This window comes from Pseudorca crassidens, chromosome 2 (assembly GCF_039906515.1).
Source record: "Pseudorca crassidens isolate mPseCra1 chromosome 2, mPseCra1.hap1, whole genome shotgun sequence".
In the NCBI taxonomy this organism is placed as follows: Eukaryota; Metazoa; Chordata; class Mammalia; order Artiodactyla; family Delphinidae; genus Pseudorca; species Pseudorca crassidens.
Genome location: NC_090297.1, coordinates 176,383,271 through 176,407,267, shown reverse-complemented (window position 1 = coordinate 176,407,267; position 23,997 = coordinate 176,383,271). Strand labels below are relative to the sequence as shown.

Below are 23,997 nucleotides of genomic sequence, written 5' to 3'. Positions count from 1 at the left end.
CCCCCTAATTATAATCTGATGGTTAGTTTGTCATTTACCTTCTTTACAAGAAAGGGAGCCATTTTTTATGATTTCCAACCTGTTTGCTATTTACCAGTTTCTTATAAGTCTCTGACTTTAGAAATCGAGGAAAAGAATCCTTGGTCATCAGACTGTAGATCACCTGCTGAGCCTCATCAAAACATTTGAGAGTTGGTTCTGCAATATTCTTTGAGATGAGGTCCCTGGTACTGAAGTCAATGTTAATCTGTGGAAACAAATTTCATTGCGTTAGTTTAATCAAAGAATGCGTGGTTTAAACAGATGGTAGATACACATATGATTTGAATTTTTTTTCTAAACACAAAGTTAATCTGATCTAATCTAATCTAATCTAAACAACAGAGAGGTCACATATTCATTTTCTGGAATGCAGAACACATGTTCAGTTTAATTACATTTCCTAGGTTGAAAGTGTTGGCATTGACAGAGAAGAGGTCAAGCCTTATTTTGAGATTACAAAAAATGGCAAAGTGAAAGGCAAACAAGAAATTTTATGATTTTAGATTTCTTTTCCCTCCCATCCTTGATTTCTTTCTAGTACTTTGACCTTAATATGTAAAATGTACTTTTCATAGGCAGAGCAATAATTAGAATTTACTAGGTTGGTTTTCACCAATCCATTCCCATTCTCCATACCTCCCCGTGTTGTTTCCCATAATGCTGCTTTTCATCCTAATTTGTATTTCTTTTTGTTTGCCAAAATGGACCAAATAACACCCCCTTTCACAGACCACCATGCCTCCCATGGAATATACATATATACGTGTGTGTGTGTATATGTATTCTTGTCCCTTGAGCACTACCACATGTAACTATTCTTAGCAAGGTGTAATAGAGATCTATTATATTGAACACACCATTCACCTGCAAATCTGTAAAATGCCCCAAACCTTGTGGAGATACTTGTCCAATTCTACCCATATTCCAGGATATATTTTGAGAAGCAGAAAATTTCACATCCAAGTTGTTTTACTTAAACTGAAAATATTCATGAAGCGCGAAAGAGATTTGAATCTTAAAATTCAAAGCTCACCAAAGGCAGGTGCTATATCTGTCTTATTTATCATTTTATTTCTTGGCACTTAGCCAATTATCTGCCACATAATAGTCAGTAAATATTTGTTGAATAGAATTATAATGTCTCTTGGGAGACTATAAAAATGCCAGAATTTGGGGGTCTGGTAAAAGACTATAAATAACAATTTGTGTTTATTGAATTGAAGTTAAAAGATAGGCAGGTAAACCTTCAATCAAATCTCTCCTCTGCTACTTACTTGCTATTCATATGAGTAAAGCAAGTTCTACAGTTTCCTTCAATTTTTGATTTCTATGGTATAAGAGAGGATAATAATAACATCTGTCTTAGAGTGTTTTAAGGACTAAATGAGATAAGTAATATCAAACTATTTCAGTATTATTATTGTAGGAAAAGAACAAAAGAAAAAAACTTTATTTTGAAAAGAATCATCAAAGGCCACTATTTGCTCACTGATATTTTCTTTCTTTAGCGATTTCAGCTACTCAGGGATCTAGATTACATCTGCTTTGTATTTCTTTGATCATCCTTTCAGGTCCTCTGTCAAAGTTCCAGATGAAATGCTGCAACTTCCTCGAAGGAATCAATTTCTGCTTCTTCATACAGGAAGATGGTGTGGCGTACTGGTAAGATTTTAGAATAGTTTTCCAATCTGTGCTCTAACACTTATGATGTTGCTGACCTGGGGTGAGTTACTTTCATATTTTCAAGCTCTGCTTTTTTATCTTGAAGCTTGGCCATTCTTGACTGAGTGGTTGCAAGAATTAAAGTGAGATGATCCATAAAATCATTGATTCCACAAATATTTTGGGGTATGTTATGTGCCAGGTGCTTTCTATATTTGGGGAAAATACTATATACTTTCTGTGTAGTCTTAGTATTATACTAATACTATAACTAGTACTATTTTATATTTACACTTGAACGATGAGAAGAAGCAGGTTCTCTAAGAATCTGGGGAAGACCATTTCTGGCACAATAAACAAATGCAGAATCCCTGAGGCAAGAAAGAATTGGTTGTGTTTGAAGAGCCTCGTACCTGCATGGCAGGGGTGCAGGGTGTGAGAAAAAAGTTCCTGTGACCAGGTTGGGAGAGGAGGTCGAGGCCAAGTCTTGGGGGGCTTATGTGCTTTGGTAAGGGGTTCTTATCTTTCTACTAGAAGCAATGGGAAGACACTGAAGTGTTCTGAGCGGGGAGGTGGCATGATAACATGTCATGAATCTAGTATAGTGCCTGCCTCATGGACGGAATCAATGAGTAGTGGGTATTACCAAGATCTTGTAGTGGTTTCTGAACATCTAGTATAATCTGTTTCATAAATCCTATCTTGTGTTGTGGGGATATGAGAATATATGTTGCCCGTTTCCTCCTTCAACTATGCTGTTCGTTCTTTAATGGTGTCATCTGCAATTTGTTGAACTTTATATCCCCCATAAAGGTAAATATCGCAAGTTAACTCCTTTAGGCCTTCAGTCATTGGGTGAGTTTCCACTGATAGTAGGGCCAGTGTGTGCCTGGTGCAGAGTGCTGCCTTATTATTTTAATCAGAACTGAACACCTTCAGTATCTCCTCATTCCCTACTTAAAAAACCCAAAGCCCTGATCTTGGCATTCATGACCTATACAATATGGTCCAAACCTATACATTTTTCTCCTCTCCGTGTGCCCTGTATCCCCACTAAGGTAGACACTGCCCCTCCAATTTCTTATATTTTGTTATGGATGAATATTTTCCCATACCATCCCAGTCTAGCTGAAAATCACTCCTTCTCACCTAAGTCTTTCACAACCTTTTATGTCCTTAAGACTACATTCAAATAGCATCTACCTTGTGAGGTTTACTTGTAGATTTTTTCCCCTTTTCTGACCTCTGAAAGGGCTTTGGGTTACTTAGATAAGATTGACATTTTGCCTGCCCCTCACTATGCCTTGCACAGTGTAAGGATTCAATAAATGCATGTTGTACAAACAAAGTGGAAAAAAGCTCTACATTTGTTAAAAATCATGGTAAAATTTTAAGCAGAACTATTCCATTTCAATATGATACTGATAATTACTATGATTTGTTCAGATACACTAAGCTTGTACTTCTGACTTATCCCTCTCACTTTTCTGATTTGCCTGTTTTCCTACCAAGAAGCTGCCAACATCAGCTCTTGATAGCTAAGTGATGAGCAGAGACACCATTCCCAGGAGATAATCAGTAGTCTTTTGAAGCTGCGTCTTGGCAATTCAGTTTAATGTCAGTGACAAAATATCACACCCACGTGTTTGTATAAATGTCATTATTTTCCTCCAAATTGTTCAAGCTGGAAACATAAGAATCATCTCTGCCACCTCTTTTACCCTCTGGTCTCTCTCCCTCGCTCTCTCTTTCTCTTTCTCTCTCTCTCTCCCTCTGTGTGTGTGTGTATGTGTGTGTGTGTGTGTGTGTGTGTGTGTGTGTGTGTGTGTGTATGTGCTTTCCTTATTCACCTTTTATTTTGTAATTTCACAATGCTGTTTTTCATTCTCACTCCTATCTCTCCAGTTTAACCTTTTATAATGTAATCTCTTCCCTAAACCATGGAATCTACCTCTTACCTGATACCTCCCCTTCTACACACTGTGGACAGCATTACTATATCAGTTTCACCAAAATATCACTTTCATTATATGAATGTTCAGCTGACAAGGCATCACTTTCTATAGCATAAAATTTAAACATTTTACCCTGGCATCTGAGCTTCCTCCTACCTGGACTTCAAAGTGTTGTTTTGAAATCATCTCCTACTTATCTTTGGTGATATCCACAAAGTTGGTCTACGTTCTGTTCCGAAAGTGAATTTTGTATCTAAAGCCCTCGTTTATGCTGTTTCACCATCTAAAATCCCACTTGCCTCCACAGTTTTATTCTGTACGGATTATCCTAAATCCCTTAGGATTCAGCTTAAGTTGAATATCCTCCAAGAAGCCTTCCCTGATCACAGACGGAAAGTCACTGTAATTTCCTTATCATCATACATTATTTTGATGTAAAAATCTTAAGAAATTTGATTTCTTGTTTAAACAGATTTGGATACAATGGCTTCTATTAATGTTAAGTATTCAATCTGATAATCAGAGAGAGAAAATTTGTCACTACAAAGGGAAATCAGTAGCCTGTGGCGTGGAATTTACCTATCTTTTATCTGCTATCTTTTCCCTATTTTTTTCATTAATTCTTTTTTCTCTGCATGTCCCTCAAAGTATGAGCAGAGCAGATATGCATTATCTAAGTTCTTGGCCAAGTCTTCTCTTCCTGGGTTTTTTTCCTTGGTGACTGTGTCTTCTCCCATTTTCAAATATTTAAGCAATGTCATTATCTCTAAAATAACCCTAAGAATGTTTAAAGATGATTACTTTAACTGTAAATAATAATAGTTAACATTCATCAGATATTACTACTGTTGTGCTAAGTCTTTATATGGCTACTTTACACACACTTGTAAGATGGATAGTATTATCATCCCTATTTTTCTGGGGAAAAAAACCCACCTCATCTGAAAAAGTAGTTGTTTCTTGCTAGTCATTTCTGTAATTTATTCATTTAAAGTATTTCACTGAATGGGTGCTTAGGAATTACGCTAAGATCTGACTATATAAAGATGATTATGTTGAAAGTCAGACAAGAAGACAGATTTTGAGAAAGTAATCCAAAGGGAAAAATATACCTTCTGAAAAAAAAGCTTTTTGAAAGAAATGAGATTGTAAGCTGAGAATCAAGGTATTATTATGGGTATATAAGTTTAAGGAAGGGACTTGGACATGGGAGGGAAAACTGGAAGAAGCCCAGTGGGTTTTCAGGAGGAAAAGGGCAACAGTCTGGAAAGGCATGAAGGTCCAGACCACATAGACTTCTATAGGTCTTGTTAAATAATTTTTAATTAACCTGAGAGCAATGAGGAGAATTTTAAGTACAGTACTGATAATAAACACATGTTTGAAAAAAACATATCACTGGCTGCTATATGGTATAACAACTAGGTGTGGATAAAGGGAAGAAAAGTTAGGAAGTCATACCAGAAATTCAGGTGGTCAATCATGGTGGATTAGGCTGGGTCATGTCACAGAGAATGAAGGGAAATGCATAGATTTCAAAGGTATTTAGAAAGTAGAATAGATGGAACTTGTGATTGAATATTTATGAGCTGGGATGAGGAACAAAATCTTTAAGGATGACTGGATTTTAGAAATATTCTGAAGAATGAGATGACAGAGTGTTGATGGGTTGGATAAGGCATGTAAGCAGAAGAGAACCAAGTATGACTATCAGCTATTTAGCCAGAGCAAAAAAGATGGAGTTGCCATTAACCGAGATGGAGAGACTCAGGTAGAAGAAAGGTTTGAGAAGAAAATTAGGACTCAGATTTGTTTAAGTTTGAGATGCCCTTTTAAAGCCAGAGGGCTGGAAGAGATCACTGGGGGAGTAAATGTAAGCAGATAGTAGAGGAGAACTGCCTCCTCTCATGATAGTGTGTGCTGGGTTATGAGTAGGAACAGCAAAATAAGTTGTTAAAGAGGGGTGAAGGGGCTTCCCTGGTGGCGCAGTGGTTAAGAATCCGCCTGACAATGCAGGGGACACGGGTTCAAACCCTGGTCCGGGAAGATCCCACATGCCGCGGAGCAGCTAAGCCCATGAGCCACAACTACTGAGCCTGCGCTCTAGAGCCTGCGAGCCACAACTACTGAGCCCACGTGCCACAACTACTGAAGTCTGCGCACCTAGATCCCATGCTCCACAACAAGAGAAGCCACCACAATGAGAAGCCCGCATACCACAATGAAGAGTAGCTCCCTCTCGCCACAACTAGAGAAAGCCCCTGTGCAGCAACGAAGACCCAACACAGCCAAAAATAAATAAAAATGAAAATAAAGAAATTTATTTTTATAAAAGGGGGGGAGTCAGTAAGAGACGAAGAAATTGAGTCCTAGAAGCCAACTGAAGATAGTATTTCAGTTAAGAGAGGGTGATCACCGTTGTTAAATGCTCCTGAGGAGTCAATCCGGGTGAGGTTTGAGAATAGTCTACCCAAAGTGCCTTGTCTTTTCTTCTTGACTTCCCTGAAATTTCAGTATCAGGACAAAAGTGAAAATATTAGGCCTAATATATATTTTGACATATACATTCCTTTAATATAATCACTTTTGAAGGCATGTCTGCGAACTGCACCCCCAACTTTGCATTTATCTCAAATTTGACTTTTGGCTGAGTTGTATCAATTTCTATCTCAAAAAGTAAGAACAGAGGAGATGTTAATCTTGGAGTAGTTTGAAGGCAGACATCTTATCAGGTGGTAACCCTCTAGAGATACAGACCTTCCAACTGTGTGGTCTTGAGTCCCTCCTGAGCTGCTTGGGAATTGCAGGGAAGCTTAGACTTGTCTGAGGATCTCAAATTAGTAGGTCCAGAGCATGGGTTGAATGTCGTATTGACTGATGAAATAAACACAGTTATATCTATATTATTTACCGATGTGAATAATCACTTGCATTTTGTTTCTACGGATACACTTAAGTTTCAAGGATACTGAGAAATACCTTTAATTTGCTTATTTTTCAAAAGGTCATGAATTACCTTAGCTATCTGAGACCACTGCACTGCCAATCTCAGAAAACAAGACTTAGGCTTGTGATTCTCATGGAATGACAGCTGAGATGTCATCGCAGCTGTTTAGCAGCTTTTAAATCCTGTCAATTTTGAAAAGGCCTTGACACAGCTGACATTGACAACAATCCATTGCATTAAAATGACTACCTTCTGACTGGTGTTTGTGATGGTTGTTTAAAAACGATATTATTATAATGAACCAGAGATATTTTAATACTCAGGTGATTTTGATAACTGCAAGTTATGCAAGCCAATTCCTCACTTCTATACTAGCAGTTTTAAATTCTTTTGGCTTCCAACAAATTATTTTAGCAGGAAGAATGCATTTTAAACTGTACCTTTTGGCTCTCTTGTGACCCTGAACTGTGCTTTATATATTTTTACATAATTTGAATGAAAGGTTCTCAGTTGAGCTCTCACATTCAAATGAGATAGACTTTTCCTCATTTAGAATGTATAGTGTAGCAGGAGACTGTCATTATGCAAAAAGTGTGTGCATGCATATGTAAAACGCCTTGCTCAAATAGGGCAGGCAGCTTCCTAGACCTCATTCACAACAGAGCTTAAAAATTACTATTCAAATTAAAGCCGCCTATAATCATGTTTTTGGTTACATAATTCTGTTTAATCACCACTAAAACCTCTAGTATTACTTCGTTTTTGGCATCATTAAACGCACACGAATATCCTGAAATACATTCTCAAGGGCGGCTATAAAAGTTGAGAATAGCCAAGTTTGTAACGTCAAGAAGGAATCCGTCTTGCACAGGACTGTATCCTTTTGTTATGATTGGTTTTAAAGACAGAAATAAGTGACACGAGATGGGAGGCAGTACTAATACCTTAAATTGGACAAGAGAAATGGAAAAAATAATCAAATGTATGTGATCATAACATATAAAAGCATGATGGATATGGATTGTTAAAAATAGATGTAGATAGCAAATGTTATCTGGAGCGGCTGAAAGAGAGTCAGATTGACTGGTTTCCTTCACCAACCCCATCATGCTAATCCAAGATTAAGTAGTACAGGGACATGTGCAAATTCAAAAAGCAATAGCCAGGACATGGAAGCAATCTAAATGTCCATCGACAGAGGAATGGATAAAGAAGATGTGGTACACATATACAATGGAATATTACTCAGACATAAAAAGGAACAAAATTGTGTCATTTGCAGAGACGTGGATGGACCTTGAGACTGTCATACCTAGTAAAGTAAGTCAGAAAAAGAAAAACAAATATTATATATTAATGCATATATGTGGAATCTAGAAAAATGGTACAGATGATCTTATCTGCAAAGCAGAAATAGAGACACAGACGTAGAGAACAAAAGTATGGATACCAAGTGGGGAAGGGGGAATGGGGTGAATTGAGAGACTGGGACTGACACATACACACTACCATGTATAAAATAGATAACTAATGAGAACTGACTGTATAGCATGGGGAACTCTACTCAGTGCTCTGTGGTGACCAAATAGGAAGGAAATCCAAAAAAAGAGGGGTTATATATATACCTATGGCTGATTCACTTTGCTATATAGCAGAAACTGACACAGCAGTGTAAAGCACCTATACTTCAATAAAAAACAAACAGACAGCTGAGCATTTTGTTTTTGAGTTGAAATGCAGCAATCATTCTTTCAGAGGGCCAAAATGATACTGCAGGTTATTAGAAGAAATATTCCTGCCACTTTGTTTTGCTTTACAGTTTAAGAAGTTATACAAATTAGAAGGAATATGAGAAGAGAAATACAGCTTTTGATAGAAAGGAAGATAGACTCTGTGTGACAAGATAATTTTATGCTTTTGCCTTTAGCATAAACACCAAGCTTCCCAGGCTGTGTCATGAACATTGAAAATAAGTGGTAGATCTAAGAAAGGAGTTTAACATGTAAAAGCCTGGGCAGAAGACCTATGTTCTCATGAGCTGTGTACCTTAATGACTGTAGGACCCATCATTTTCTCTCTAAGGCTCAGTTCATTTTTTCACCTGTATAGGGTAGATGATTGTAATGCCTCCCTAAGATAGTGAACATGATGATCAAATCAGACAGTCCATGTAAAAGCCCTGGACAGATGTGGCTTATGGTTTCTTTAGCTCTGCTTTTCTTTCTTTCCCCCTCTCCCTCCCCCTTTTCCTTCTCCTTCTCCTCTTTCCTTCTCTCTCTGTCTCTCTGTCTCTCTGTCTCTTCCTTTTTAAGAGATCCCTTTAGTTTAAGACAAAATAAATACGGAGCAGAAATCACTGGGTTGCAGGAGGTGCTCTTGCCTGCACTTATACTCCAAGGCACCCAGTACTAGGCTTCTTTCACTACTGGACTAGCCTTCTAGGCACCAGTGGGTCCTTTGGTTGACCTCCACTTCCACTACTATCATCCTTCCCTCCTCCCATTTTGTCTTGTTTTCGTCTACACTCAAATTTCTGACCAAAGCTTACTAATTAACTTCTTTTGAGGTACACTTCCTGATCCCTTAGACTTGGATTTTTCTGTTGCATGAGACCACATCGCCTGTGTTTCCCTATCTCAACACTCATGGAAGTTTATTGTAATTACCTTTTTATACTACAGTTTTCCCACCACGATGGTTGGCTTTATTTATTCAGAGACTGTCTTTTTCTTAGTGGCACCAGCAAGGTGCTTGGTATGTAATAGACACCTGTCTATTGATTAGTGTACAGAAACTTAGGAAATTAATAAACAAGCAAACATTTTATCTGGAGGTGATTCAATAGCTGGGGGGCACTGTTGGCAAGCAGCAACTTGTGGGGCAGGACCAAGACTCAAAATAACATCAGCACCTTGTGGAAGTGACACTTAAAAAACGCAAAGAAAATAGGAATACAAAATGGAAGATACAAAATTAGCATTCCAGTAATATCAGGAAACGCCTCTAGTTGCCCATGGGCTTCTCTCTACCAAGAATTCATATATCTATCTCTTCCCTCAAGACTCAGTTTAAAACTAACCTCATTTAAAATAAAGGCCTTATCTCAATATCCTGCCTCAGAACTATTCAATCATTATGTCCTTTTAGGTATAATGCAAACAATTTCACCTCTTACTTTTCTTTTTTTTTTTTTTTTTGGCACTTAATCATTTGTTGCTTTCCTATTTTTTTTCCTAGAAAAAAATAGCAAAGTTCTAGAAATTAGAACTTAATTTAGTCCTAGAAATCAGTTCTAGAAATTTCATTCTTTAACCCAATTAGGTTGAAAGTTTCTTTTGAGCCAAACTATAGTTTTAACCTGTTTTATTTTCTTGAATTTTCTTATCGAGCTGCCTCATTCACACAAAACATTGCATTATACTTCTGTGTTTATTACCTGTTCTCTTGCCTAGACCCAGCTTCCCTTCCAATGGAGGGAATTTATCTAATGAAGGTGAATCGTAGGCACAGAATAAGCACCTATTGATGTGAAATAAAAATACGAGTCAATAAATAACATTGTACTACAATAAAAATAAAAGCAAAAAATCCAGACAGGTATTTTAAAAAGCGTCCTGCACAACCCATTAAGACATCTTTTCCTTTATGACTGTAGTTTCTTCTGTTTCATGTTATAATGTCCTCACATTTAATAAATACATTTAGGAATTAAATATTTTATACTAATATTTTTTACTTAAGAAACTGCCAATGTATTGGTTCCTGGATTGGTCATACTATGAAGTTAAATTTATATTAAGTTTTCAACATTACAATGTAGTATGATTTGGAACATTTTCTAATCTCACAGAATGACAATCAACATAGTTTTCTCTTTAATCACATATTTTCCATCCTGACCAATTTTCTTTCTAATATAAGGGAGTGATGATACAAACATAATATATATAAATGATATAAATAAAACATAAATACTTAAAATATGTCAGTGTCTTAGCTGAATATAAAAATATTATTTAATTTTTTGAAGATTTACATTCTTTTGAAACCAAGTAATATTTTTTTGAAAATTTCCAAATATTATGAAATTAGTGGTCCGAATTGAAGGAAGAATAAATACAAGTTTAAGAATTCTTTTTCTTTGCCACTCACAAGTTCTTACTGTGTGCAAAGTAAGGCCACTTTAAAATATATATTGCTTATCTAATAATTTTCTCATTTTCAAATCACTTAGTCAAAATATCTGGCTCACAGTTATTTTTTTTTCCTGCAGTACCTTCTGAAAATATTTCGGTACAATCCATTCAATGAGTAGCTCTTTCTATCTGAAACTAGTGTCATGTTTTTCTAATTTGTGTTCACATATATATGTTTATCAAGTCTTTTAAAGTGGCTTTTCCTCAAGTGTTCTTTGAAGTTAGTTAATGGATGTTTTCAGGTAGATTCAGTAGCACTTACAATGACTTGTGTAAAGAAAAAAGGGATTAACAGTAGAAGCTAACACAACATTGTAAAGCAACTATACTCCAACTAAAAAAAAAAAAAAGGATTACACTTTTTAAAACTTGTTCTGCCCCATGTAGACCCTAGACACTTGATCTCATTCATCATTCTCATCTCTCCTGTGTGGTTGCTACATGCTTTTTCAGAGATACGTTTTTAGATGTAGAAACTAAGGCTCAAAGGGGTGAAATAGATCACCACAAGATGACAGGATTTGAATCTGTATCTCTAACCTTCAGGTTTTCCACTGCATCACATGATTAGTGTAGAAACCAGAGAGATGGTAACACTGTAAAGGAGAGGGCATGAGGTCCACTGCGATTATTATTATCTTTCATAGAGACCTGAAATTTCAATTTTTGTGTGCAGTTTTGCCTATTACAATAGGAAACTGAGAACCATTATTAACATCAATTTATAGATAGGGATCATTTGGTAAATTTAGTATATAGTCTAATTGTAAATTGTCTATTTGCATCAATTAAAAATTATTGTCATGCTTGCAACTTTATAGGTGAGGAAATAAAGACATAAAAAGTTGAAAAGAAACTAAATGGGATTTAATAGACATCTGGATAATGTGACCTTGTCATTGTTCTCTGTTTTAGGGTTCTCTACCAAGGAAATTGGTTATAATTTTGATTCTTTATGAGAGTCAGTTTTACAGCTATAATTGAATATAGAAAAATGGAGAATACTGTCATATGAATCTCATTCTTGAATTAATTTCCACTTAGGAAAATCATATTTTCCAACCTCCATATCAAATATACCACTTTGTCATGTGAAGCCCACCTACTAGATAAATCTAAGCTACTTCCCACCCTCTCTTTATCTCTACTGCTGCCTGGCCAGCCCTATCCCCCTGCTTCTTGTTAGCAGTGTCTAAATGCTTGTGGTTTCTGGAAAACGCTAGGGAGCTTTGTGCATCCAGGCCACACACTGTGCCCGCAGTTTGAAATATTCTTTTTTCATTTGCTCTCTTGATGAATATTGCTTATTTTTAATGACATATCTTTTTCATATGTGAACCACCCGGCAAATCGGTCCCTAAATTCTCCAGATAGACTTAATCGCTCTTTCCCACTGTGCTAATAACAAACTTTAATTATTTAAATTATTAAATTGCTTATTTTGTATTTGACTGTTTTTTATCACATGTCAATCTCCCCTTCTACTCTGTGACTTCATTGTGGGAACAGGCACTCAAAAATAACTCCATTTAATGAATCATACTAACAGTCATATTATATTTAATGTGTAACTGACGGACTATAGAGAGATACCTTAAAGACTGCAATTGGTATATAAGAGACAAATGCACTTTAGTAATTGGAATTGGAAATAATTAATGGCAAATAATTGGGAAGACAATGACTGTTGTAAATGTATATACACACTTCTTTGTCTTCAATGAGAATTTTGTCATACCCAATAATAACCTCTTTAGACACTTCAAGGAGACAATGTAATCTATTATTTGAAAAGCAGCCATAAATTTAATTATATTTTATGTAGTAAAAATTAATTAGATGGACAAATTATTAAAAAGTATGAAAGTTTTATGTCTTAAAATAGTAGCTGTACTATTTTTTTAAATTATTACCATATAAATTTATTTTGGAAGGGAAGATTAGGAAAAAAACAAAACTATTTTGTCCAAATTGATAATTTATTATATATTGTAACTTTGAATCCAGCTATAATTAAAAGATTACATTTCTTACTAGAAGATTTTTTATACATAATATTTGAGAATGTTGTCTTAAAATAATCATTCAGTAGATGGATTCATAAAGAAGAAAAACATCTGGCTTTCAAACCAATACCACAATAAGTAGAATATGTCTAGAGTTGATTTCAAAGCCTTTTAGGGAATGAGACATTAATCAACTTGACAAATCTTATATAATACATTTTCAGTTTTCTGGAATTATTTATTGATTTTTAGATAGTGACTGGGAAATGAATGTTGAAATAGCTCCACAGGAGTTATGTTCTTTTCTCTTTCCCCCTTTGAACTTCAGGCTAAGCTTCAATTGTTTCACATGTCTGTGATGTTATACTTTACCAATATATGCTACAGTAATTAATGTCCATCTAAAACTTGAACTATCGATACGGCAACTTTATGCCCTAGATTTTCGGAAATGTTTGCCTTTCATCTATGCTGTCCTCTGTTCTCACTAGTACAATAACTTCTCATACCATGAATTTTAATTTTGGATTAGAGAATTTAGTAACTGTCACTTAGGAGGATATCAGTATTTCAACTCTAGGGAAAGATGATGACTTGTGCTAGTGGTTTATGTTTGGTGCTAGTAGTTTCATATAGGTTCCTGTTTGCTGCTTATGCATTAAAACTCTCTGCATATGTTATATTTAGTGAGGAATCAAAGAAGTTTTAAAATATATATATAGTTAAACATTAAGGGGGTGTGCAGAGATGATCATGGTCTGGCTCTGGAAATGAAGTCAAATATAAATGAGATGTTACACACATAAAACACTTTATGGGGTCTATTCTTGGAGTCATTGCAGGTTTCTCTCTAAGGCCCTTTCTACATACTTGCCCCTCAGCCCCAGCTAGTGATCTAATCTTTATATCAGAATGGCTTCCCTTTGATAGTTTAATAAGGGAAGACCTCTGCCCCAAGAAGGTACTTAGCCAGAGGGGCTAAGAGGGCCCTGCCCCTCTGCTGGTTTCCCTGGTAACCGATGAGCCAAGCTGATGGCAATTCCCCCTATAAATGGTAACCTCCCTATTCCCCCCGACTCCCCAGTGACGTCGGCCACCACGTCCTGACCGCCGGCCACCACGTCCTGCCCGCCGTCCACCACACATGGTGGGGTGTCGCTCCAGGACCTTGCTTCAGACATTTAAGCTCCGCCATCCATTAAACCATTGATGACTCTTTCGCTGAGTCCGGGCTCTTTCTTTTGTCTTGAAGCTGGGCAAGTGCAGGCCTCGTAGGCCAGCGGGGTGCAGCCCAACACCCATCAACGAAATAAAGGTAAGCAAACCCCTCTTTTGGAAGGGAAGACATTATTATATGCTGTTTGTCGGTCTCCAAAGTACTAAATGTAAAGAATTTACACTGTTGGTTAGTAGTTGTTTTTTCCTTCACATACATACCTTTTTGATTTTAAAAATTTTATTCCAAATTGACCTCCGTGGTTTACAAAAGGGAATGAAAGTGAATTTGAAATCCAGCAGCACGTTTAAGTAGGATTTCTGTAGAGCTGTTAATTTTTGACATATTAGACTATTTTTAAGAGCCTGCGTGTCGTGCTCAGAAAACAGAAACCTTTAAGCACATAGAAGGTGCTTTAAAATATTTGCTGAATCAGTGCCAGAGGACCACGGTAAGGAACTTCTTTTTGAATTTACCAACATTTTCTGTTTGAATACATAGTGACAATTTAATTTCCCTCAAGATGGACTTCGCGCCTTTCAGTGGGGAGCAGATTTGTTAGCAGATAAATATTCACTATTGTGGAATATTTCACCCACCTCTTCAGGGGCATCAGCTTCAATGAATTCAGAATAAATCATCTTGGCTTTGGAAGCAATTTTTTCTGCACTTTCTGTTTTCTTAAAGTCTTCACAGGCAAGCCAGAGCTCAACGTTTTCTTCACTGAACTCTGATTTTAGGAATGTTCAAAAAGCATCTAGACCAGCTATAAGATATATGAGAAAAAATTTGTTATATCACACAGTGCAGTCATATGACCAAAACAAGTACGTTGTATAGGGTGAGCATTTGAGGATTCAGTGGCAAATATTTATCATCCCTCTAAATATAACATTTATATATTTTAGTTTTTAACTTTAGAAAACTTTATTTTGGATCAGTAGTCATAAACATAAAACATTTATATCTGTATTTCTACAATTAGCATTTTTTAAATTGAATAATAACAGGTAGTGCTTGAAGTCTGGGATTCTCATAGGTCCCACCTCTTCCCATTATCTTATTTTCAGCCAAATTTACACATTTATTATTCGTTGCATTCATAAATAAAGTTTGTGACCACCTGTTTAGACTCTTCCTTTCTCTAGTTTCCACATTAAAATGTGCCCCGAAAATGTGCCCCGAAATCTTCTTTGGCACTCCTAGAGTTTCTTTGGGAAGGTAATGCTTCTAATAAATCTTTTAAGGCCGAGGATGGTTAAGAGTGGGCCTCTACAGAGGTAGCAGGTTAGAAAGATTACTGTCAAATTCCCAGAGTTGCCTGAACTAAGCCAGTCCTTTCAGTTCGTGTTACTCAGTTTCAGTTGGCGCCTTCTGATGGCAGTGTCTGATCATAAGTGAGACTGTGTTTCTCCGAGGAGGAAACACCCTTTGGCGCATTTGTCGCTCAGAGGGATTTGCCTTCCTACACGTTGGTGGGTTTCTCTTCCACCTGCCATGGGGGCCCCCATGCCTGCGCTCAAAGCAGCTCCTCCCTGGCTGTGTGCTGAAGGGCTGACCCTTCAGGTCGCAAAGTAGAGAGAAATAAATTTATGGAGAATTGGGGGGAAAGGAAAAATTGACCAGCAAAAAAGAAAATATCGGAAAAAAGTGTATGGGAAAGGGGCCTAAGTTAGCTGTTCGTAGGTTGCTGCAGGTTGGAAGGAAAGTGAAGATTAGTGAGAGAAAATAGAAAAGGGCTTCATGGAGCAAGATTAAAGTGTCTAAAAACACTATTAAAAATAGATTTAACAAGCTTTTAATTATTTGAAATAGAGTTGAAATAGCAGGTCACTGCAAAGGGTTTTCAGGTACCAATGAAAATTCTCAGTAGAAATATGGGAGAGTGTGGATGTTGTTAGTATGTGAGCACTATAAAAAATTCAATTAACTGCACATTTCTTGCATTTAAAAATACATCTGAGAAGCTTCTGAGATTCTGTGACACATATTTGGGTTATAAAAATCCTCTTAGTAACACAGTTAAAATTTTCCATGAGATACAAACAATGGTGAATTGGACAGGTCTAAACAGAGTTTAGACTAAAATCTATTTTATATAGAAGATTAAGCAATAATACTGAAAGAATATTGTAGATTCATGTCTGGCACTATTTTGTTTGTGTGTCATTAAAGCATATGAAGCTTTTTCCCAGTGAGGGTTATCTAAGTGCATCCCAGAGACAGGAAGTTAGAGATCAAGAGACTATTGTTATTTTCTTCCCACCTGCTATTTTAATGCAGGGCTACATCAAACTAACAACCATTTCCTTCTTTTCTCCTCCTATTGCTCTGTTTGGACACAAGGGAACAGAATAAACAACTAAAACTGGGGCTAGTTATCTCTGTCTTGGACACACTATTGTTGAACTACTCGTCTACCCTATACATACAATTTGAATGTTCATAGGATGTCGAGTGACTTTGGAATAATATGGTACATACAATCACTATCATGTCATCTGAGGACTCTCTACAGGAGGGAATGGCTACTGCTTAGGCACAGCAGGGGCTGATGGGTAGAATAGGTCAGCAATAGGTGGCGGAAGCCACACTAATACATGCGAGACATATCCTCAGGTCAAAAGACAAGGAGGTCATATGGTAAGTCATTTAACTGTTTAAAGCATTAAAAAGCATGAGAGCTATTTCTCTGGTTTCATAAAAAGCAAAAACCAAACAGCTTTGCAGATGAATCTATGACTTTTCTGCTTTATGCAGGCATGAGGTACAAAAATCCCAGGAGGTTTGCAGGTGGAAGCATTTGCCTTCATCTAACACCTTCCATGTCTCTGTTCTGCGGTGCTGTCCCAGCCACCTCTCCACCTGCAGATACCTTCCTGAGGCTCTTAGCAAACCTGATCTGTCCCGCTGGTTATGTATTTAAGGAAAAAAGAGACACGCCATTCGACACTTACAAAAATGCAATTCCGTATCTCTGACATCTTTAATATATGTCCTTAGTTGGATTCTAGGTGTATTGTGGATTATTTTATATCTATGCTTTGGGAATTAGTTATTTGAGAATCATAAAATGAAAGTGTAATTTTGTCTATTTCAGTCTAATTGTGCATATAAATAAACAGCCATGAAGAATTTATTCAGCTTTACCATGTTTTAAACTTTTCTAATATTCTGATATTTACTTTATAAATTTAAAGTGGAAATGCCATTTGATTAGAACAAACAATACTGCATTTCAAACATTTTCTATGTATGTCTCTATAATGTCATTTCTATCCCATATGAAACAGAAATACTGCCAAGCAGGATTATGTATAACAAAAGCAGAATTCTACATATCTTTGTAAATGACTATTTCGTATTAAATTCTTAGATGTTTTATTTATAATTGACCAAAATTACCTTATTAAGCCATCATATTAATTGAAAATATATATCCACAATGTACATATTAATATATACACACACATTTAAATATGTTTTTGTATTCACTAAAGTAAGAACTCAATTGAAATAAATATTGATACTTAAAAAACTTTATTTTAGCCTGCAGGACATGAAAAACAAGTGATTTATTTAAATTTTCAACTTTTCAATAGTTTGTACGTGTCTTTCAATTTGTAACAAAGGTAGTCATGATATACATCAAATGATAATGAGTCTAAGAAAATGACAACTTTATCACTTCCTATTTGGGATTTTCTTTTTGTTTTAACGTTTGGAATTTCTATCATCTTGTCTTATTTTGGACCCAACCTAATTCCATTTAAACTTTGGGCCTGTATAAATTTGTGTGAGTTTTGAGAATCTCATTCTTCAAATATTGATCAAACTCATACTGTATAACATGACTACAACTTTCAGAATTTAATGATTTTATTTTAATCATGGTATTTTTAAACCTATTATTAGTTGGATCTTACCTTGGTTGGTTAAAAGTGTATCCATATTTTCAGAACACACTGTTGTTTCTGTAGTTGGTGACCTGTGGAAACAGCATCTACCCTTGACAATAGCATTGTGATCTTTTTCTTCTATAACCTATAGTAATATTTGAGTTATGTGTATTTATTGAATTATATCATTTAAATTAGCTTTGCTTCATGAATTAAACTGCAAAAGGTCAATGAGAATTATATAATGTTTTCCACAGTAGAGAGCAATAGCAAATCAAAGTGGGAAGTAATTTGACATCAGCAAATTATTAATCTGGCCAACAGTGTTAATAATACTTACAAATTCTTGAATTCTAATAAAGGCACGAGAGAGATTGCTCATTGTTCTACATAGCCTCGTGAATTTCTTCTCAGCTATATTAATTGTTAATTTATACGGCATTACACTAGTCTATTCCTGAAGAGTTATCATGATAGCAATAATGACGAATGAACTATTTTCTAAGTTTTCACGGTATCCAGAATTGTCCATTTCATAATTATGCAGCTTAAAAAAGTTTTTTTAAAGTTTTGATTAAGGATTTCTAACATGTGATGATTTTAAAAATGTTTATTTATAGTATTTTGAGAAGTCTTTACCTACTCTGAGACAGCCTTTATTTCTCTTTAGACTGGTATGCTTCCAGTTCTGGGTTGATTTATTTAAATCTAGGAATCAGTCAGGACAGAGTAATATCTTTTCCAAAGCAGTCAAAAAATTTATTGACTTAAGTCTTCTAAAGAAGGTATACTTTTAGGGATGTGATGTAGAAATAATAAATCAGATTTGAGATATAAACTTTCTGAGATGTAAATATATCATGCATTATTCCCCTTAATAAACAAAGATCCTGATGAAATAAGCCGCCATCCACAGAAAGCATCGGCTACCCAGAAGAAAAATTTTGGATAATGTAGCTGTGATGTGCAAATGAGTTCGTTATGGAAAGGAATGGTCTAATTGAAGGTTTCTATTAAAATGATTGATAATAAGATAGAGTCTCCCATCCAGTCATTCTTATAAACTTTTGCATATCAAGGTGACTAGATGTATGTAGCATCTATGCTACATACATAGATGCTACTAGCATATATGCTAGTGTGACTCGATCTCTAAGCTTTTTTATTCTATTACTTTGTGTGATTTGCTGCAGTTTTCATCATTTGTGTTAGGAGTGACTCTGCTCCCTTCTGCTGTTGCAGTTGTAGTTATATTTTCAGATAGTAATGTCTGTCCTTGTAGAGGCTACATGGGGAGGCTATGATGACAGGGAACTCATCTTGCTACCTCCCATTACTCTTATTTCCTATCTCCCATTTCTTTTACTTTCTTCCCCAATAGCAGGCAACTGATTTTCCTGTCTCCCTTGATCTACTAAATCCTGGGGACACAAGATTTCCTGTGAAGCCATTTTGAAATGTTTTTTTTTCATTCAAATGGACATTTTTAAAGATTTAGGTTGCATTTCCATCTTTCATAAATGCAGAATGGGACCCGACATAAGATCTAATTTTCTGTAGAAGAGGTTGTGTGCACTATGAAAACTGTTACTGTAAAATGCTTACATTATATTTCATGTGAGTCAAATATTAAGTCTTCTGTCAAGTATTAGGGATTCTATCAAATGGTGCTAAAATTATATGATTGCTTAAAACGCATGTGTTTAAAATGTTGTGTGTATTTATAGATTGAAATTTGGTGGTTAGCATGGTACTCAAATTTCTACTTAGTACCTGTGGAGTGTATGTCCATGAAGAGTGCAGAGAGTTTTGATCCCTAGTCTGGCCACACAGTACACCCATTCTGAATAAGGAACAGCCATCAAAGATAAACCCTGAGAAGTAGAATCTAGGCAGAATCGTTCAAGAATGAACATGTACTCCCCGATTTGTATGTAAGTTGTCTGTTGACAGGAAAATATGTTATTATCCAGCACCAAGAACAGTGTGTCTGGTTCAAGAAATATTTGTTGGACATGTAAATAAATAATGACTGAATGGCCAAACCCCAAATAGTGGCAGGCATTAAAGCCTTCAATGGAAGCAGTGCAGTGACTTTCAAGATGCTGGTAGATGACCGTGATAAGAAGGTTACTAAAGGTGTAGTTGAATTGTGTTAACTTCAGAGTGTGTTTTGGGTGAGGAAAGAGGAGAAATGATGCCAAAGAATCACTAGGCAGCGACAGACCAGGGACCTCACTCTCAACCCTGAGCATGTGAAATTGGAGGAAATGGACAACATCCATTCTGAAGGCATCAAAGCAAGCCATGTCCTTCAGGGAGAGCCAGAGTTTGCTTAAGCCCAAAGCAAAAGGAATATTCAGGGAAGGACTTGTTGGATGTAAAGGAGTCTTTTTGAAATGGAAGTGTTCAAATGAGTGGTAGCTATTCTTAGTGTCATCATGAATGTAGGGAAGCAGTAAAAACAGAAAAAAGAGAGCAAAGTCTGGGAGACGGTGTAGAACCAGGGACAAAAAGAAATTCATAATGTTTTGAATTAGGGAGATATACTAAAATATTATAGATATTCTATAGATATAGAATATCAGTGGAGATACTAGGATATTCTAGTAATATTTAAGGTCCACCAAATACTGACATTGTTGTAAAGGAAAAAGTTGTCCTTCAACCCTCTGAAGAAATACCCCTGCTGGTGTGTGATAATGCCTGGAATGCCCTCAGCTCACTGTTTTCTAATAGATTTCAAATTTGACTTGAGAGGTTCAATTTTGACTACCTGATATGGTGGAAGGGTTGGTTGTAAGGCAGTATTTATTTTTCAGAAGTTAGGTGAAATGCAACTATTTTAAGAAACAGTATTAATTTGCTGTTCAAATTTTTAAATTTGAGGTTGATTGTAATTCTTTGGAAGAGTAATTTCTATATGTGAATAAACTGAAAGACAATTTTTATAATAGCACTAAAATGAAAAGCAATGTACTGAATGTTTACAATCTGTACCACATTGTGCTAATCATGTCACATACTTTACCTCATTTAATCTTCAAAATGACAGTCTGTTTTAATCCCATGTTACCAATGAGTAAGAAGACATAAATGTTAATAACTGGTGTAACATCACACATGTATTAATAGGCAGTTACAGTTCAAACACAGGTGTATCTGCTTGTAACCCAAACTCTTTACAATTCTTCCTGGAATGGATGAGTCAATATACATATGCTTATACGTTGTTCATGTTTTGGAACATCTGTAATAAACGTTTCAAATAAATTTTAGGCTGTTTTTCCTGTAATAGAGTTTATTACACGTCACACAAATATTTCCTCTAAATAGTTAAACTGTAGTAATTTCTACTCAATAGAAAGTTTTCAGAAGACAGTGGTTCTTCAATTTTGTACATTATCAAACAAAAATAGGACATTTCTTATGTTAGATGTGACTGACAAATAGGTTTAAAATTTTTAGAAACACAACTATATAAATGTTAAGAAAAATCTATTGAATTAAAATTGGGGGATAGAGGGGGTGGCTGATTTAAAAATAGACTGACTGGGTTGAATTTACTTGACAAGTGCTACCTTAAATAAATGGACAGTGTACTTCTCCCTCCCTCCTCTCTCTCACTCTCTCTCTCTCTCACTTTTCTTTTTTTCCCCTTTTATTTGGATTTTAGTTGGAACTTTACAAAGATTTTGTCTGGCTCTTCTCCATTGTGTGTTCGCATATATTTCCTGTAAAATTGTGGTGCATAGTCGGGGTAATTTTTTTGTGTGTGTATGACTTGCCTTGAAATTCACTTGTGTATCTGGAGCCAAAATCACACTTAGTGTTTCATGGGGCTTTGGCTGATTTCCTTCATTAAACGAGTGCCATCAAGGCCAGCAGTCCCCATATTATGTGTCCGGAGAAGAGCCAGGCCAGATGGGAACTGCGTGAAAGCTACCAGTTATCTTGCTAACTGTGCCCGCTAGAACCAGTTGTATTGCATGTAAAAATGTGGGCTCTGACAACTGAGCTCTCCACACTCAATTAGCGGTTTGCTGGAGAGCGAGAGATTCACGCAAGGAGCCCGCATGCTCCAGGAAGTGACAGCTGCTGCCTTACCCCACAGTTAATATCTGTGTTCAAATTTCTCAATCCATGTTGCAACAACAAATAGTTTTTGCAAGGATCATATATATTTTATGTCTTTAACCTGAACATTTAATGATTTGGGAAAGCTTCACCTAAAGGGAGCTCAGTGGGTTTTCTCCACTTTGTAGCCTTTCTTTATCTTAGCAAGTATAAAGAATTAACTGTACAGGCAAGCCATGCATTGTGGACGGATTTTAGAAAAGAAGAAGGAATCAGTGGAGAAAGGAGAAAAAAATAAATCAGGAGGAAAGACAACAATTAGCATATTTATCATAAATGAAGGAAACAAAACATCGAGGCTAATGAAGACTCAAGTGTTTTCATTTGTACATCTGAGACAAAAATAGCTTTAAACAGCAGCTCACTTCACTGGCATTTTTTGTTCCACTGTCTGGCTGTCACAGATGATGCTGAATTTCTCTTTCTGACTGATCTTCAAGCTGAAGGGAATGTGACAGCAGGAACATTACAATTAGTATGCAAGTACCTATCCCCTGGGTTACAAATTGGCATTCTTTAAATCATGCTATTCTCAGCTTTTTTCATTTTGCTGTTAACTTTTCACTGGTCAGAACACTTAAACTTCTAAGTAACAAATAGCTCTTGGAATGAGTGTGACATGTCCTCAAGTCTGTGGCATAACTGAAATAAATTCCATTTGAAAGTTTGGTTTCTAAAGTTCGTATAGATCCGTTTACAAGACAACTATTGTTCACATGAGGTTAAATCAACTCGGGAAAAAACATATAGATATAATTCAATATTCACCTTTAGGTCTTTAATCTGTCTAAAAGGTCATTTTCCTTTGTTCTTTGATTTTCAGAAAGTCTGGGGAAGACTTTCTTTTTTAGTACTATTATTTTAAGTATATATGTTTAAGGATTTTAACAGCTTTATTCATGGACTAAAATATTCTAACACAGGCATCACACTTTTTAAAAAATTGTGGATTTATTATAGTTTAATAACATGCATTTCTCAATTTATTTTAACCATGCATTTTGTGCCAATATTTCTTTATACAGCGTTGATGTTTGAGATAATAATACTTAAATATGTTTATCAAGATAAAGGACTTATATTGGTATTTTTATTTGTAGTAAAAGTTTTGTACATGTTTCATCAAGCTTTTATGTCAATATGACAGAGTTCTTCGGTAGCAAAATTCTACCAGTGTATGTTTATGACCCTTAATGTAAATTAAACACTCCTGAAAGACTGACGATTTTCAGGGTAGAAGAAATAAAGGAGTCAGGGACTTCCCTGGCGGTCCAGTGGTTAAGACTTCACTTTCCAGTGTAGGGGGTGCGGATTCGATCCCTGATCTGGGAGCTAAGATCCCACATGCCTCACGGCCAAAAAACCGCAACAAAACAGAAGCAATATTGTAACAAATTCAATAAAGACTTTAAAAAAATAAAAGGTCCACATCAAAAAATCTTAAAAAAAAAAAAAAGTCAGAAGACCACAGAAAAGCTGCTTGTCCCTGAGTTAGCATGGAAGCGTCCCCATTTCGTTGATCTATAGAAATGCCAGAGGGCACGTCCTAGGCAAGTGGCCCTGGGCTAATGAGAGTGATCGAAGCAGAAGAGATGGCCTAAAAAGTCAGTATCGTTAAGAAGGGATGCCATCAGTTAGTTCCATTTATTTGGTTAATTCAAGCACCATTAAGTAATGTTCTTATGATATGCAAAAACAGAATCATTAAACATATTTAGACTTCTTGTTTTGCTGATGGGGAATAATGAAGTACTAACTTTATAATATATGCTTGAACACAGTACATTTTGAAAAATAAACTGTCCAAATTTAAAGACCCTCATGGTAAAAAACATGCTAAGTCTGTAAGAAATATGAGTCAGGAGTAGACTGATTTTACATTTAAACTTTAAAAAATTGACATTTCTATTTTGAGTTCAATGCAGTTGCACGTATAC

General features: G+C 35.9%; 1 protein-coding gene and 1 long non-coding RNA gene across 2 annotated transcripts in view; one reads left to right on the top strand and one right to left on the bottom strand.

The window, feature by feature from the left end:
- The window catches only part of LOC137212238 (uncharacterized), a 541,428-nt gene that overhangs the window by 19,303 nt on the left and 498,128 nt on the right, over positions 1 to 23,997 (top strand). The window contains exon 2 of the long non-coding RNA XR_010937410.1: positions 1,614 to 1,704. This is a non-coding gene — a long non-coding RNA (uncharacterized lncRNA). The remainder of the gene's footprint in view (positions 1 to 1,613; positions 1,705 to 23,997) is intronic.
- On the bottom strand, positions 44 to 22,436 carry RGS21 (regulator of G protein signaling 21). The gene is given in 4 exon segments (XM_067715377.1): positions 44 to 247; positions 14,624 to 14,790; positions 17,951 to 18,027; positions 22,426 to 22,436. Coding segments are annotated over 4 exon segments (459 nt in total).